The 17,605-nt window shown below is 40.9% G+C and overlaps 1 protein-coding gene across 2 annotated transcripts in view; it reads right to left on the reverse strand.

Annotated features, from left to right (window-relative positions):
• Nucleotides 1-17,605, reverse strand: part of LOC119969478 (tyrosine-protein phosphatase non-receptor type 1-like) — a 119,784-nt gene that overhangs the window by 23,492 nt on the left and 78,687 nt on the right. The window contains exons 2-4 of one of the 2 annotated variants that reach the window (XM_038803157.1): nt 12,370-12,460; nt 6,909-7,009; nt 4,044-4,142 (exon numbers count right to left, since the gene is read on the reverse strand). In XM_038803157.1, the coding sequence (XP_038659085.1) occupies nt 4,044-4,142; nt 6,909-7,009; nt 12,370-12,460 (291 nt within the window). Of the gene's footprint in view, nt 1-4,043; nt 4,143-6,908; nt 7,010-9,586; nt 10,724-12,369; nt 12,461-17,605 lie in introns of those variants that run through there. The other variant, XM_038803158.1, reaches the window with a different exon arrangement.

Genomic DNA, 17,605 nt, shown 5'->3' on the forward strand with positions numbered 1-17,605 from the left:
GCAGGCATCAGGTTTGTAAATTTAACACAAGTAAACTTTTATTATGTACAATATTAGAATTAAAACAAACAGGAAATGTACATGACTATCTAATAACCCCCCACACAGACTCCCTCCTCCCCTCTTTCCCCCCACTGTCCCACACACCCGGGAAATGGAAAGAAAATCATAAAAAAGATCTTTGGTTCACTGGGATGACTTTTAGTTAATGTTTTTCTGAGGTTCAGCACTTCAGTTTTGATACTACTTCCTTCTAAGCTAGAGATGGTTTTCTCTGGCAAGGTTGTCGATCTTCTCTGTAGACTTGGTATCGTTCCAAGTTCACAGCAAAGGATGGTACAGACACTCACTGTTTTTATAACAATAAAGCAGTTCTTTCGCTTCACTAAATGAGAGAGAAAGCACGTTCCTTTCACTTCCAAAGTCTAAACACTTTTGCCCAGTTTTCCCAGAAAGCATCACGTCGGAACCAATCGCTGCCTGTCAGGCAGAACACTGTCTCTGGCCAATCCATCGGTTGTCAGCAAACCGGTCAATTGGATTCCCTCCAAATCTAGTTCCCAAGATCCACCCTGTGCCGAGCAGTCTGGCTACTCCTCAAAAAACAAAACCTGGGAATAGAATGTCCTGGCACTGTGGGTGGCATAGTGGTTAGCATTGCTGTCTCACAGCACCAGGGACCCAGATTAGATTTCAACCTTGGGCGACTGTCTGTGTAGAGTTTGCATGTTCTCCACATGCATGTCCACCGGTTTCCTCAGTCCAAAAATGTGCAGGATAGGTGTATTGGCCATGCTAACCCGCCCCTTGGCGTGTCCAAAGGTGAGGTGCGGTTACGTGGATATGGGAATGGAGTGGGCCCGGGGAGCTCTTTCGTAGGGTCGGTGTAGACCCGATGGGCCGAATGGCCTCCTTCTGCATTGTCGGGATTCTATGATTTTATGACAAGTAGGCTGCTTCAACCTGGTCTTCTGCTTAAAGGCATATTCTGATTATGAGTCCACCGACCAAAATAATAAAATGACAAAAGAATTGGGAACAAAGGAAATAAACAGGAACGATCAAGGGCTTCAGATGCATTGGAACACCACCACCTGCAAGCTCTCCTCCAAGCCACACATAAACACACCATATTGACTTGGAACTATATTGCAATTCCTTCACTGTCACAGGCAAAATCCTAGGAATCCATCCTTAACAGTATTGTGGGTGTACCTTTACCATACTGACTGCAATGGTTCAAGAAGGCTGACTGCAGTGGTTCAAGAAGGCCGTTCACCACGATCTCCTCAAGGACAATTAGAGAGATGCTGGATTAGCCAGCAAGAATTTTAAAAATTAAGATTTAGGGCAAGACGGCGAAGTGCTTTGATATGAAGAGAATATTAAAATTTGCAGACCATACAAAAAATTAAGAGGATTAAGTGACTCCAGGAAGAAAAAAAGTTGTGTGATTGTGGAAGGAGAAGCAAGAGAAAATATGGCAATTATACCGGAATTTTTAAGCAATCAGTGCTTACCTACCAACTAAATTTCTGGCGTATCCCTCACATAGTACAATGTTCATAAACCTCCAATTCCTCATCGATATCTCGTGAGGATTGGAAAATGACCCTCAGCACTTCCTCCCTGGCTTCCTGGGATATAATCCATCAGCAGTGACAATTTATCCACCTTCCACGGATGCCAATCCTTCTAGTACTTGCTCACTCTCTCATTATGCTTACTATATCTAATATTTCACACTGCTCTTCTAACTCGAATGTCTACATCACCTCTCTACAATAGTGAAGGCAGGAGACAAAGTACTCATTGAGGATGCTGCCATCTTCAGCATCAACACCCAAGTTACCATGTACACCTCTACTTTCTTGCTATTAGATTTACGGGTAAAATATCTGCGGGTTATCTTTGATTTTACCTGCTAGTATTTTTTGTATCCTCCTGTTGCTTTCCTAATTTCCTTTTTTACTTCACCCCTATACTTTTCTAGACTTGACAGTATTATGCTTTTTATGACCGTCATAAGCTTTCTTTTTCTGCTTCATCTTACCCTGCATGCTGATGGATAACCAGGGCACTCTAGATTTGGCAGAACCATCTTTTTCCTTTGTGATTCATGTCTACACGGTGCCTTTTGATCGCACCCCTGCTCAAACTAATATGACACGGTTTGCCCTTCCAGTAACTACAACCAGTTCACTTTCAGTTCACCTCTCAGCCTTATAAAATTTACCTTCCCTTAGTCACGTAACACATATGTAATTCCCTCTGAATCCAGATTTGATAACTCATGCCAACACCCAACACGTGAGCTGCAAACTTCCCTCAATGATATACTCTATTTTTCCTTACTCAATTATTTTTAGCATAGGACATTCAGCAGCTCTGCTTTTGAAATACAGTAATTCGCTGCAATTAATTCATATTAAAAAAAGAGGCTTGAAACTCGTATGTTAACTGCAAAAAGATCAGATAGTGAAAAATTGTGTTTATGGTTGGGGTTGAGAATGGACCAGTGTGCGTTGAGGGAATAATTGCCTGCAAGGGAGGAGAAGATGTGCTTAATGATGGCACCGTGTTGGAGATGGCACATGATTTGTTGGGAGGCTGGTGGGGTGGACGGTGAGGACAAAGGGAACCCTATTGTGGTTCGGGGGGCAGGTGGGGGGGGGGGGGGGGAAGAGAAAGAGACAACAAGGAAGGGAAGGGAAGATAATGGTAAAGAAGGAGGCATAGTCAGAAGATAAGACTTGAGAGATTGAACAGTGTCCTTATTGGAAGTGTGGTCCAAGTTGCTCTGGAGGTTGCTGGGCTTATAATAGACATTTGACCCAGAAATTGAGATAAAGAAGGGAAGGATCAGAAATGAACCACATGTAGGTAAAGGACAGAACTGGTAACAATGTTGATACAATTTTCCAGTTGAGGTGACAGCAGTCAACGTGGCAAGAAAGTAATAACTTCCCATATGAGCCACTGATCTCAGCTTCTTGGCCTCAAATTGCTCACCTCCCAATACTGCAGTCGTCTTCTGCCTACTTAAGATTCACAAATGTAGATCCATTTTGTCAACTGTTATTGCTTCACAGAACTGATTTCCTCCCATCTTGCCAATTTGTTTTCTCCATGTCCTGTTTGATCTTACCTATCTCAATAATCCTTTGGCCAGTTGTTTTTAGGTTTCCAGTTTACTGGCCCTAAATATCAGCATATTATGCAAATCCAATCCTTCCATATTCCCGCACCCATCCAAATCAGCTCAAGGGCCCTTGCTTTTATCTTGAATGGATACCCAGTCTCCACTCACTACCATCCAGTTCTGCCTGGCTGCACAACTTCATACATTGAAGGACTATTGACCCTAATAATTTCACCCAAAAAAGTATGGGTTCCAGGTGTGCCTGCCTTTTTGTGGGAGAGGTGGAAAATTCTTTGTTATATTCCTACTTGGGTCCTCTTCCTTTTTTAAATGCACACTGAGGATTATGTGCCATTTCCTGTTCTTACCCCAAATTGGAAAATTTTATCAACTCACTTGACCTCGTCCTCACTGTTACAGGTACATATATAACAGTAGTGGTCAGAGTGATTTTAACTTCTGGCAATCAGATGTATGAGTGACACGTGACACTGGTGGGTGGGGTGGAAGAGGATGGACACGGAAGAGAAGAGTAATTTACAAATAAAACTATACATCTTCCATTTCTATACAAACTATACATCAAGGCATTTCTGAAGCAATTTCGCTTTACCCAAGATTATCTTGTGTTGGGTGAAAGTCAAGATAGATGCATGCAACTATGCTCTATTATCATGGTGCATTAAAACTAGCACATGCTCTGGTAAAGTAGTAAATTTCTTTACGGACAATGTCATTCTCTAACAAACTCAAACACTGCTGGAGTCAGTAAATTTCAATGTGCAGGAGTTAATCTACAATCCCAATTACCGTTCAATCAAATTAATGGTTTCATACCGTTCTTGACAACTTCTCTGTGCAAAGGCTTATTCAATGAATGCAATTATATTAATTTACTTACTGATCCCTTTTCAATTACTCTGTTGAGCATGACAACGCCCCTAGACTTCTGCTCCCAAACCATTTCCCAGAAATGACCACAAGTATGTGGAAGAGGACCCTGTCAAAGCAACACAAATTAATTGATCCAGGCTGCTATTGTGTGTGATTAAGTACAGTGCAAAATCTAAACAATTGTGTTACCCAAAATCATAGTTACCAACTCCTTATAGAACTCTCAAAGTCAGTAGGATCGGAGTTGGCAGCTTCAACTGATTAATAATTAAGGAAAAAACATAAGTAGTAAACATATTCAATTTAGCAAATTAAATATAAAATGAAGAATCTATAGATTACACCCATCAAAATGGCAGACATTCTATTGAAAATATATATGCCATGAAGGAGTTCTGTGGCTTAGATGGTTATTTTCATTTGTAGAATTTTTTCAGAGCCTCAAAATTTCCATTCCAGGCAGTTTGGAGGATGAGCGAGGGCTCAATTGATATCAACTGAGGAATTCCTTTAGTGATCCTTTCCATACCTCTGACTGGTAATGAACATTTTTAAAAACATATTTCCTTTCCACACCTCGAAGTGAAGTGCATCTGTAAATTTAGTCCCTTTCCTAGTGAAAAGGGATAGAAGATAACATTGGCCAAATCCTTAATTAGAAATTAAATATTTAACCAGAACACTTTTCTACATGACTACACTTTAAAAGTATTCAATTCATAGAATTTAGTGCAGAAGGAGACCATTCGGCCGATCGAGTCTGCACCGGCCCTTGGAAATAAAACCCTTTAAGCCCATGCCTCCACCCTAAGCCCGTAACCCCACCTAACCATTTTTTGGACACCAAGGAGCCATTTAGCATGGCCAATCCACCAACCTGCACATCTTTGGACTGTGGGAGAAAACAGGAGCATCTGGAGGAAATCCACACAGACACAGGAGAACGTACAAACTCCACACAGAGTCATCCAAGGCCAGAATTGAACCTGGGACCCTGGAGCCGTCAGGCAGTAGTGTTAACCACTGTGTCGCCTTATAAAATGGGCTGTGAAAGGTGCCATATATAAAATATTTTTAAAGCTATAAAAGGATTCAAACTTCACAGGCCCACTGAAAGTTTTGTGCTAGTTGATTTAAAGAATAATGAACGAACATTACAGATTCAGAATATCCAACATAAACAGCTCTATTTGTTTTTAATGGTTGGGTTGCGGGACAGTGGAGAGGATTATTGTCTGGAGGCTCAACAAGTTGTAGTCTCCAATTAATTTGCAATGGATGCGCAACATGCAAATCAATAACAAAGGCTGGAATTCTCCAGCTGTTGGGTGTTCTCTTTTCCCGCTGACAGCGCAACCCCACCCACAGGTTTCCTGGCACAATGGGATGGCTTCATGGGAAATCCCATTGACAAGCGGCGGGGAGAGAGAATCACACCACCAGCAAATGCCACATCAGCAAGAAACACCCAGCTCGGGTTGGGGTGGAGAATCCCACCCAAAGTCTATATTAGTTGATGGCTGCTCTTCTTCCAAACAAACAGATTACATGACAATTTTGCAGTATATATATATATGAGACAATGAAATAAAATTGAAGCATTTAAAAAAAAAAATCAAATATTTCAATTTGTGTCTGCAAGAGACAATTGTTTGGTCACAATGCAAAAATCAATGCTGTTTAATGCAATATGGATTTCTAATTTCTGAATGTATCAGATACAGGAAAATATAAATAAATACTTTAATGTGAAGGCAAGCTAGAATTTTAGATTTGGCAGTAGGAAATGCTGAAAGCAATTTGACAATAGAACATTTGTCCTTGCATAATGTAATAGGTCTACCAAAATTTCACCATGGGCGGAATACTATAGTTGCCCAGTGATGGGTTTGCAGGTTGGATGGTGGGGCTGCAAAATTCCCCACATGGCCTTACCACCCACCCCAACCTGTTCACAGTTTTGCAGGGGATGGTCAAGGCCTTAGCTAGTCTGCCTGCCCACCCCTGCTCCAATTAATGGCCTTAAGGGGGTAATTAATAGTCACTCCTACTCCCCCACCCATTGCATGCTCCTTCCCCAGCCAGCTTCTTAATCAGGATCTCTAACCCCCATCTCCGAACCTCCCAGGCCTCACCTCATCACAGAAGTACCTGCACTCGACTTGCCTGATCCAGGACTCTGGGACATTGAAGCTAGGGAATGCTTGTAATCCCAAATCTTGGTCACTGCTGCTACTGGTGCTGCGGTGTCTACAGAGCTACAATCAGATTAGCTAGCAGTTCTCCAAAGTAGGGCTTCCTCCCGAATAAGGGGTGGGAAGTCGCATTTTCAGTCAATTAACGCTTGCATTAAATAGCTGTAGGACAGCTAGCATCAGTGGGAATGCATGATCCTCGGACTTTGGGTGACAGGGTGAGAATCCCTGTCCAATCAGTACTTTAGGGTGCCAGTAGATTCGACAATTGAATTTTCATATTTTGTCAAACTTCAGATTTAGATGTGTTCAAAAAAGGAAACAATTCTGGAGGCAAAGGTGATAGTGGGCCAGAAAAATTTTCTTTGCAACCTATGGAGCTCCTCCTGTTTGATACAAGGCCCAGAAATGATGGGACTAAGTTTTCTCCCTGTTGCTGAAAGGTATCAAATCAAATGCATTTAGATAATGTTAAAGCTGACTAAATCATATTGGGTAAAAAAAAAGAGGAAGATGTTTAATTCCTCAGAATCATAGTCCCTTAATTTGAAGCTCAAAACAATGCTTCAGAAATTAATTGATGGCTTAACGCCAATAAAACATTAAGATAAAATAACAAGTAATTTGTCAAACAAAAGATTTTCCTTTAACTCTGTGAAACTCTTAAAATTGCTCACCTGTGTTAGAATATAACTACTTTGAGCCTCTTCCATTTTAATCAAGCTTGCATTGACGTAGTCATTATCACCTTGCTGTAGCTTAATTCGACTGTGATCAACTTTATATTTAGAAAAAAAGTCAGTGATGAGCATTTTGACTATATGGTTGATAATGCACTCAAGCACCCAGAGTTCAAACTATCAGTAACAGGAGGACACATATATAACAGATTTAATTTTTTTGTGATAAATGTGCAAACTGCATTCTTCAGAGCCAAACATTTTACCCAGATCAACAATAAATAAACAAGAAATATCTTTTGGACTGTGACAGTTCAGCTTAAAAATGGTCTGAACATGGCTCTGGCTGGATCAGATGTAATAAAATGAAACCAAGAGTAGTTTAAAAAAAAACTAACAGGGAAGCCAAACCCTTCTGACATTTATAAATGTTGGTAGTTTCATTATGTGTACAATAAGCGAAAGAAGTGGTTAAGAAACACCCCCGTTTGGGTCATCAATCATACTGCATTAAATATTAATTCAGCATAAAATAATGAAACACACACACTTCTCTTTTTAAGTCTGTAGGAATGGCTTTCCTGGAAATACAAGTAAGTTATAAATAAGGATAAATAAAGGGAGGGATATTCAGTGACCAGATTAGAGTTAGCATTATTGCTTCACAATGCCAGGGTTCAATTCCTGGTTTGGGTCATTGTGCAGAGTCTGCACGGTCTCCCTAGGTCTGTGTGGGTTTCCTCCGGGTGCTCTGATTTCCTCCCACAAGTCCTGAAAGACGTGCTTATTAGGTGAATTGGAAATTCTGAATTCTCCCTCAGTGTACCCGAACAGGCGCTGCAATGTGGTGACTAGGGGACTTTCACAGTAACTTCATTGCAATGTGTTTTTGTAATAAATTTAGAGTATCCAATTATTTTGTTTTCAATTAAGGGGCAATTTAGCATGGCCTACCCTGCCCATCCTTTGGGTTGTGGAGGCAAAACGCACGCAAACACGGGGAGAATGTGCAAACTCCACACGGACAGCAACCCAGGGTCGGGATCTAACCTGGGACCTTGGCGCCGTGAGGCAGCAGTGCTATCCACTGCGCCACCATGCTGCCCTAACTTCATTGCAGTGTTAATAAAAGCCTACTTGTGATATTATTATTACACAGTATAACCCAAGTTTTAAAATCTGACCTGTTACAATATAGGGCTTCTCTATCTCAAAACGTCAAACTATTCTAAATCGGTGAAAATCTGGATCTTGACGATTGTTATCATCGAGAGAAAAAAAATCAGATGCAATTTTATTTTCTCGAGGAGGTGAAGTTTCATTTTAAATGGGCTTCTGCGTTTCATGATCCAAGGCCTTTGTTACAATTGAGATTCAAAAGATTGTTATGCTTTAGACTGTTATGAATACAAAGTAAAATGAATCATAGAATTTACAGTGCAGAAGGAGGCCATTCGAGTCTGCACCGGCTCTTTGAAAGAGCACCCGATCCAAGCACACACCTCCACCCTATGCCCATAACCCAGTAACCCAATCCAACACTAAGGGCAATTTTGGACACTAAGGGCAATTTAGCATGGCTAATCCACCTAACCTGCACATCTTTGGATTGTGGGAGGAAACCGGAGTACCCGGAGGAAACCCACGCACACACGGGGAGAACGTGCAGACTCTGCACAGACAGTGACCCAAGCCGGGAATCGAATCTGGGACCCTGGAGCTGTGAAGCAATTATGCTAACCACCATTATGCTACCGCGCTGAAGGTGGTCATCTGGAAGGGGGAAAATGATAAAACAAAGAGAGAATCCCAAAAGTCCCAGAAAGTGTTGAAAATGTTGGGTTGTAAACAGTGATGCTTTAAACTGTCCATTTACTTCCAAGCCGGAATTGGGTCTCAACATTTCTACCTGGATACAAAGTCCATGCAATTTTTGGACGGAACTCGATAACCACTTGGGCTTAGATGGAAAGGGTCCAAGATATCCCTGAACACATTGAGACAAGGTAGTCTCTCAGGATACAGGACATGGAGGGCAGGTAGCAAGATGCAAGAATGAGGGTGGGAAACTTGCTGTCGGATTGAAAAGCCCAAATTAATGAGTTAAAATGAGGCTGGAAGATTAACCTAGTTTTCAGTAGAGGAAGAACTTCTGATGGAAGGAAAATAAATAAAAGCAGGTGTGTGTGTGTGATGTGGTGGGTCCCCTGGGGAAGGGGGTGGAGGTCACGTTTGTGCAGGGTGTCAAGTGCAAGGCTGGTTCAACTTGTTACTCTGAGTTAGAAGTTTTTTTCCCCCTGTTTCGCTCTTTCAGAGTAACTATCAGGGTAAAACTGGCAGAACCGTCTGAAGTTGGTGATTTAAATCACTTCGGCCAGCCCAGGTAGTTGTCCAGAGGAAGTTAGCTCTTCTGGGCAATTGCTGGGTAGACCTTTAAGGGGGAACGTCCTGGAGGGATTCTTAGGGCATCTTGGGGGTATCCCCTAAATGTAACGCTGGGGAAGTTAGGGGAATGCATTTAGTCAATAGTTCTTTGTCTTTTATTACAGTAAAAAGTCTTAAAACATCTGGTCAGGTCATCCTTTGAGCCATTAACTGGAAATTAGAATCAGAATTATCCATCTCTATGGCGATCACTATAAAAACTATTCTGTTTAATCCTGCATTTTATGTACCATTTTTTTTGTGACCTGGACTTCAAACCAGAATGCAGTCAATTAGGTCTGTGGTCTTCCTGAAAAGGTAAGCATGTCTAAGAACTTGAGAAAGTAGGTGGCTAAATTCATAAATATCTCAACTGTTTTTAAATCACTAGTTGATGCACTGCCTTCGATTTTTTATAAATCTTTTTGCTACTTTCCTGCTATTCTTTAGGCCACCTCAGTAAATCTTCTGCTCCCTCATTCGGCCTGGGGCACAATTCGTCACAAACTTGTCAAATTATCCCAGCTTTTATCTCTGCGTACTTTGAGCAGGTTTCTCTTCCTTCCTTCTGCCTCTCACTTCTAGATGTGTTCCATTTGCATTTCTCTCAATTTCTTTTTAAACCAGAGTGCTATATTTCTCTACCTTTTTTTTTTGATAAAAAAGCTCAGCTACTCAACAAAATGGCAATGAATGGGGGATGAGCTTAAGGTTAGTATGGATCAGGCAAGAAAGGAGTACCAATGAACTGTTAGACCACAAGATCAAATAGAGTGCGTCAGGAAAGGGTGGGAGACAGACACGTAAATGGAGGAGTACACGTCTGCGAGCACTCATGGGGAATTAGGTTTAGAAGAGGCTGGAGTGACCAGGAGAAGCATCAACTCTTAAAAATATATTGTGGAAATGAAACAGAAGGAGGACCACAAGTGAACATTAAATATGAGTCAATGTTCATGGCATAGGCTCTCACATTCACAAGTATTCTGGACACTAGCCAGACAGTACAATTATCAACATAGATTTTAATGATTACAATCCTCTTCTGATCAGACTATCTATCCAATCATTATTCTTTCTTCAATCTTCCATTTATATATTAGTTTTAATGCTACATCCAGCATTCTATTACAGTACTGTTTCAACATATGCTTTGAAGATCAATTGCACATTTACCCTCCAGTCTAGAACCCATATAATATCAGGAGAATTTTTAAACTTCCAGATACTACTGTGCTATTTTGTTTTGATTGGAGTTTACGTTCCTCTCTAATTTTCAGCGCCAGGGACCCAGGTTCGATTCAGATCTCGGGTTGTCTATCTGTATGGAGTTTGCACATTCTCCCCATGTCCGCATGGGTTTCTTCTGGGTGCCGGTCCAGTTTCCTCGCACAGTCCAAAAATGTGCCAGTTAAGTGGATTGGCCATTATAAATTGCCCCCGAGGGGGATTGGGCCTGGATCGGGTGCTCTTTCGGAGATCGGTGCAGATTCGATGGGCTGAATGGCTTCCATCTGCACTGTTGGGACTCTGTGATTATATGATTCTCCAAAACATCTTTTTGGTTAAACTTTTGTTCATCCCTCCAAAGCTATCCCTGGTTAGCATCTGTTTAACATATGCCCATTTACAAGTGCCATGGGACATTTTCCCCATAAGATTTGTAACAATGTAACTTGGTGCAGGAAAGAGGGAGAATACAGTAGCCACAATTCCAATTCCATTAATAATATCTATCTTTGAGACAAAATGAATGCACAAGCTCCTTGGATACGATATCTGGAAGAGGGAAGAGAACAGCAGCTTTCGGTTGTAAAGAAAAAAGTTGTCAGTCTACAGGATCTTCCTGGAGGAAGAAATTGTTTGGCTGATGAAGACGAGAATGATAATACAATGTGGTTCAGACAGATCTAGTAATTGATGCCTAGGCAATTTATTTCAAATGTATTAAGAGTTTGAGCCCTCTGATTTGAGGGAGCAAAGTTGGTGACCAATACAGGAGCTGACCATATGTGATTGCTAGGAACAAGGTCAGTCAAGGCATGGAAGAAATTAAGCAAGCTGACAGTGGCCAAATTAGCTTGGCCAGTGGAGGGCTAAATGCAAGGATGGGTCACGTCTGAATGAGTCTGAAAGGAAAAGAGGGGGATTCTTTTTCATGGGCAGATGAGAATTTTCCCATGAAAGTACTAAGTGAGTGATGTGCAAGATAGAGAAAACAGAACTCATTTGCCCCAACGGGCAAAGAGGGCCTTAAATTACCTAGTTAAGTAGTAGATTTTAGATGAAAGTGTGACTTGGAGAAGGGGATTGATGTAGATTGGGGGTGGGAAAGGAAGAACGAGTTGAGCTGATACGACTTATTCATGAATAAGTGAATTCTTATCACTTGGAACAAACATGATCAGGGAATCTTACATTTACTTTCACATGAGATAGTACAGGAGTCAATATTATGGACTAAACTTTACGCAAATAACTTTTCATGAAATTGTGAACTACATTCTTTAAAACACTGACAAAAACCACAAATTTGTAAAAATATTTCATCAAATTAATTAACTGTAAACCCCTGGCCCAGATTATGAGCTGATCTGGGCAATAAGACAGTTGGAGTATATTTAGCAATTCAGTGGAGGCTATCATATTTTTGTCTGAAAATATATGCTGGTCAAAAAAAAAATTCAAATAAGGGTTGCTTACTTCACACATCAGTTAGAAGGCAATTGGTAGTTTGGAGAAAGAAAATGCAAGAAATAAAATCAATTTCTCAACACACTTTTGAATAGTAAGAAGTATCCACCATCTAGCCTAGGACAGACATGCAGTCAATAAATGCACAGCTTTTACCAATAATTAAGTGCAGCACTTGCTGGTATTCGTTAGCATGCAACATAGTTTGACCCCTACTATTCAATTAATGTTTAACATTGCTGAAATGCTTCGCATCGAGAAAATGCCATTCCAGCAGGAAATTAAAATGTAATACATGCACACCTTTTGCAGCAATCAAGACCTTTTTCCTTGTACTTACATGGGCTGACGTCTCTATATCTGTTTCGATTTCTGTTTTCTGGAAGCTTGGCGACTTTACAAGGGAAGTCACTGGCTTGATGTCGGATATCCTGGAATTGCAAAATGGGAAATATTGTAAAGAGGTAAGAACATCCCAAGATAACTACATTCTAATAGCATAATTAGATTGCACAATTGCATTAAGGAGACAGACAAAAACTGGCAAACCACTGGCCAAGACAATGACTTAATTAAAACAGTACGGCAAACAGCTCGAATCATGCCTGACTTTCCCTGCAGTTTTGTACTTTGTACAATCATTCTTCTCTCCACATCCTCACTTCTTAAACTCTTGCTCCCCCAATCACGGAGATTTTATCTTCCATTCAACTCACCCTGGAAAGAGGTACACATCGCTGTTTCTGAATTTTCTTGCCATTTTCCTTGAAATCCAACTGCAGTGTTTTGTAGACACGTTCCTAATATTTCAAAACACTCCGAACAGGAGGCATTTTCATCCACAGCATACAAAGTTGGATTTTCAAGTAGAGAGAGAAGAGAAGAGACTGGCTGCAGGGAACCCGAACTGTCCTATAAAATGTGGGCTTGGGTAGTATGCAATGAATGATTTCATACACCAGTGGAGTAAAATTACCAAACAGATCTGTCCTGCCAGTGAGTTAGATTTGTTTGGCAGTAAAAGTTGATTCTAGTTTGATATTTACCTTTTCACCACAATATTTCCAGATATTTTCACAATTTTTGCAAATAAGGGAAACCCAAATTGTCCCTTTCAGGGAAGATATTAGTTAACAATATATATCTCAGAATCTACAGTGCAGAATGCGGCCATTCGGCCCATCGAGTCTGCACCAGCCCTTGGAAAGAGCATCCCACTTCAGCCCACCTTCACCCTATCCCTGTAACCCAGTAACCCTAACCAACCTTTTTATATCCTTCTATGGAAATAGATTAGAGCAGAGAGCACATAAAACCAGAATGATTTGCTTTCTTTTTCAGGCTTACACTTTCAGCATCACAACTGAGTCTCCATTCTGCAGTATGGCGAGAAGCTTCAAGGAAATAACAAATCCAAACAAGTCTAAAAATATACTGGTGTGTTTGCAGCCAGTGTTAACTTGGCACTCTCTTCAATTTATCTTGCCTCTCTCCAGAATCAACTACCGATAAACACTTACCTTCACACTCAACTTCACTTCTGCTCACAAATGCATTCATTTGAAAAAAAACACAAACCCCATTACATTTAATTGTAGCAAATACAATAACTTCTGTGAGCAGAACTAGAGGTGCTATTTAATCCTTCCTATCTGTAGATATGAACACACAGCTATATATGAAAACAATGTAAAATATGTAAATCAAACGTAGAATAAAGGAAATTAGTCTAATAAGCAGCAGGTTATTAGAACAGGTATCTATCAAATGCATGGCTTTCGAAAGATTATTGGTTGCATAGTTTGCTGATTGTTCCTTGTTGGCTGCAGCACTCTTATACTGGTGTACTGATCTCTAAAGAAAATGGGTGCTGCTCACTGGGTTTAATGGAAGTTCTTCATGGTTGGATATCGTGCCAATGATACTGCCTCACAGCACCAGGGACTCTGGGTCAATTCTGGCCTTAGGTGTGTGTGGAGTTTGCATATTCTCCCCGTGTCTGCGTGGGTTTCCGCTGGGTGCTCTAGTTCCCTCCCACAATCCGAAGATGTGCAGGTTAGGCGGATTGGCTATGATAAATTGACCCTGTGTCCAGGGATGTGCAGGTTAGGTGGAGTTATGGGGATGGGACAGGGGAATGGACCTAGGAAGGGTGCTCTTTCAGAGGGTTGGTGCAGACTCAGTGGGCCAAATGGCCGCCTTCTGCACTGTAGGAATTCTATGGCTCTATAATCATACATGAACAGTAGCCAATGGGATAAATATAATGTAACATCATGGGAAAGCTTTAAGTCACATACCATCATTCGCAATCACTGGGTCAAAATTTCAGTAGAATCAGAGTATAAAGCATGAAACAAGTTCCATTAAGCATAATTTATGCATTATGTAACCATTATCGCACCAACTTGCAGTTATAGCACACTATAAATGGAGTAAAATGTTCTAATGCACTTCTAAAAGAGGCCGAGTCACCTAACCCCAATGATACATTTTAGGTTGCAGGGAGAAGGGTAGAAACTTCAGAAGTGCTCATTTTCTTTCAAAATTATTAGCCATTTTGACAAGCATTTAAATAAGATCTAGTATGGATCTGATAAAGGTAAATCACATTCAACCATCTTGATTTGAGTTTCTTTGATGAGGTCGAGAGGGCAGTGAAGTCACAGATTTCCAAAAGGGGTTTGATTAAGCTATATGCAACATTGAAGCCAAGGAGACAAAAGGGACCTTAACAGTGTGGATACAAATTGGCCACAGGACAGAAAGTTGTGGTGATGGCTGTTTTTATGGATTGGAGGGTTTAATGCAGTGGAGATCTTCAATATGAAGTTATAAGCACCAAATAAAGAGAGATGGGAAACCTTTTCCAATAACTGAAGGGTCAAGAAAAAGAGGTCACAGGTTTATAGCGATTGGCAAAAGAATCAGTGGTAGCATAGAGGAGGGGAAATATATTTTTTTTAAATGCTGCACTGAGAGCTTAAGAGTTGGAATACACTCAGATAGGATGGTTAATACAGTTTCAATATTAGTCCTCAAAAAGGGAATTGGATAAACATATGGAGGAGAAAAAATGGCAAAGTGAAGGGAAGATTGAGACTAACTGAAGAGCTCATTGAAGGAGCTAGTTCAAGTTTAAGGGACGGAATGACTGCCTTCTGTGCTGTGCTATTGTTTACGTTTGTAGGAATATTAGGTCACATTACTGAAAGTGAGACATTAACAGAAAAAACTAAACCCCATAATCTAGTTTTCCACAATTACAATAATTTTGGTTTTAGACATAATATTTGGTTTCGGCTGTGCTGGAATTGTTGCAATTGCAATCATTGAATTTTTTTTGATATATTTACTTTAATGGCAGTGGATTAGTACCTGTTAAAAACATTCCCAAAGCCAGGGTGTTTTCATTAAAAATGTTGGCATCACGCTCCACTCTGGAAACTGGAGTACATAATTTAACCTGGCACTTCAGTACTTGAGGTAGTTCTGCAATGATGGAGGTGGCATATTTTCTAACAGAAACATTTCCACCTCTTCAGGAGGGCATTAATGATCCCATGGGACTGACAGCCCGTTCTGGCTAAAATTTAGCTCTCGAACTACATTTAAAAAAAATAGATTTCATTGTCATTTGTTGAACCTTGCTGTGCACTGGATGTCATATTTCCACATTATAACCGTGACTAAACTTCCAAGCACTTTGTTAGCTGTAAGTGCTTTGGCACATTCTGAAGTCATGAAAGACAGTGGGCAGGGTTTACCTGCTGTTCACGCAGGCGGGAAATTCTGGTTCCACTCCAGCGCACTGGTTTCCCAGCGACGAGGCATGTGGTCAATGGGAAATCCCATTGACAACTCAAGACTGGCAGATCCCTGTGGCAGGCCATGTCCACCATCAAAAAACATGTGTCGGAGTGGTGGGTAAATCTTGTTCATTGCATATATAAATGCAAGCATGAGATTCTGGAATAGACTATCATGCAAAAATATGAAGGATTCTGGTAAAGTAAACAGAGGCAAGATTGTTTCCAATGGAAGAAGAGTTGATAATCAGAGGACTAATTCACAATATAGACATATTGAATTTATGCTGGAAGCCGATTCAGTGACATTCAAAAGAGACTTGGATAAATACTTGAAGGGAGAAAAACAAAATCCCTATACGAAAAGGGGAATGGGACTAATTGGACAGCATCTAAATGCAGCACAGAATGAGACTTCATTCTATATGTTGTATTCTAATACGGTTCATCATTCAGTTTACCTGCCATATGAATAAACAGCAGTACCATATTCTTTTAAATTGACAAAATATATACTTTTAAATATATTTTATTCCAAACATTATCAAATTCTTCAAGTTTGACCCCAACAACGTGGAGAACGGAAGAAGTGCCACAACCAATGCCCTTAAGCATGACCCTATGCAAGTGCTTTCCTCCATCTGACTGCAACCCGCACCAGGCTCCTCAAACCAACTTCGTAGTTGCCCAATGTTTGCCGCCCAGTAATAGAGCATCAGGTTCAGTATGGCCACTCCACCTGATTGTCGTCTTCACTGCAGGAAAGCTCTTCTAGTCCTAAAAGTCTTTCCCATCCAAACAAAAGCAGAGATTAGTCCATCAACCCTAGTGAAAAAAGATTTAGGGAGGAAGACTCTGGAACACGAATAGAAACATCAGTAAAAAGGTTCATTTTGACCATGTGTACTCTACCAGCCAAAGTTAGTGGGACGGCATCCCACCTCCTCAGGTTCCCCTTCACTTTTTCCACCAGAGTAGTCAAGTTCAGCTTATGCATCAGTATCCAATTGTGCACCACCTGAATCCCGAAACTTAGTCTTGGCCAGCTTAAAAGGCAGCCTCCCCAGATTGGTCCTCTTCCCCAGGGAATTTACAAGGAACATATCGCTCTTGCTCATGTTCAATCTATACCCTAAAAAAAAGGATCCAAATTTTTTCAACAGTTCCAAAATTTCTCCCATACCTGTGAGAGGATGAAACATATAACAACACATAGTCAGCTAAAAGGGACACTCTGTTCCTCACACCCCTTGCTCAATACCTTTCCATTCCCAGACGATCTAAGTGCAATGGGCAATGGTTCAAATCGCTAGTACGAACAATAGTGGAGACTATAGGCACCCCTGTCGCGTGCCCCTGTGTAAATCGGAAATATAGTGAGCTCACAGCATTGGTCCAGACACTAGCTGTGGGAGCATTATACAGCAGTTTCACCCAGGAAATAAAAGCAGGACCAAATCCAAATCGCCCACGACCTTAAAGATGTAGCTCCACTACACACGGTCAAAAGCCTTCTCCGCATACATGGAGAGGATTACTTCCGGCATTTCCAGTGAGGTGGTGGCACAGCGGTATTGTCACTGGACTTGTAAACCAGAAACACAAGGTTAAGGCTCTGGGGACTTGGGTTCAAATCCCTCCACTGTAGATGGTGAAATTTGAATTCAACAAAAATCTGGAATTAAACGTTTAATGATGACCATGAAACCATTGTTGATTGTCGTAAAAACCCGTCTGGTTCACTAATGTCCTCTAAGGAAGGAAATC

The sequence above is a fragment of the Scyliorhinus canicula genome, chromosome 7, assembly GCF_902713615.1.
Source record: "Scyliorhinus canicula chromosome 7, sScyCan1.1, whole genome shotgun sequence".
In the NCBI taxonomy this organism is placed as follows: Eukaryota; Metazoa; Chordata; class Chondrichthyes; order Carcharhiniformes; family Scyliorhinidae; genus Scyliorhinus; species Scyliorhinus canicula.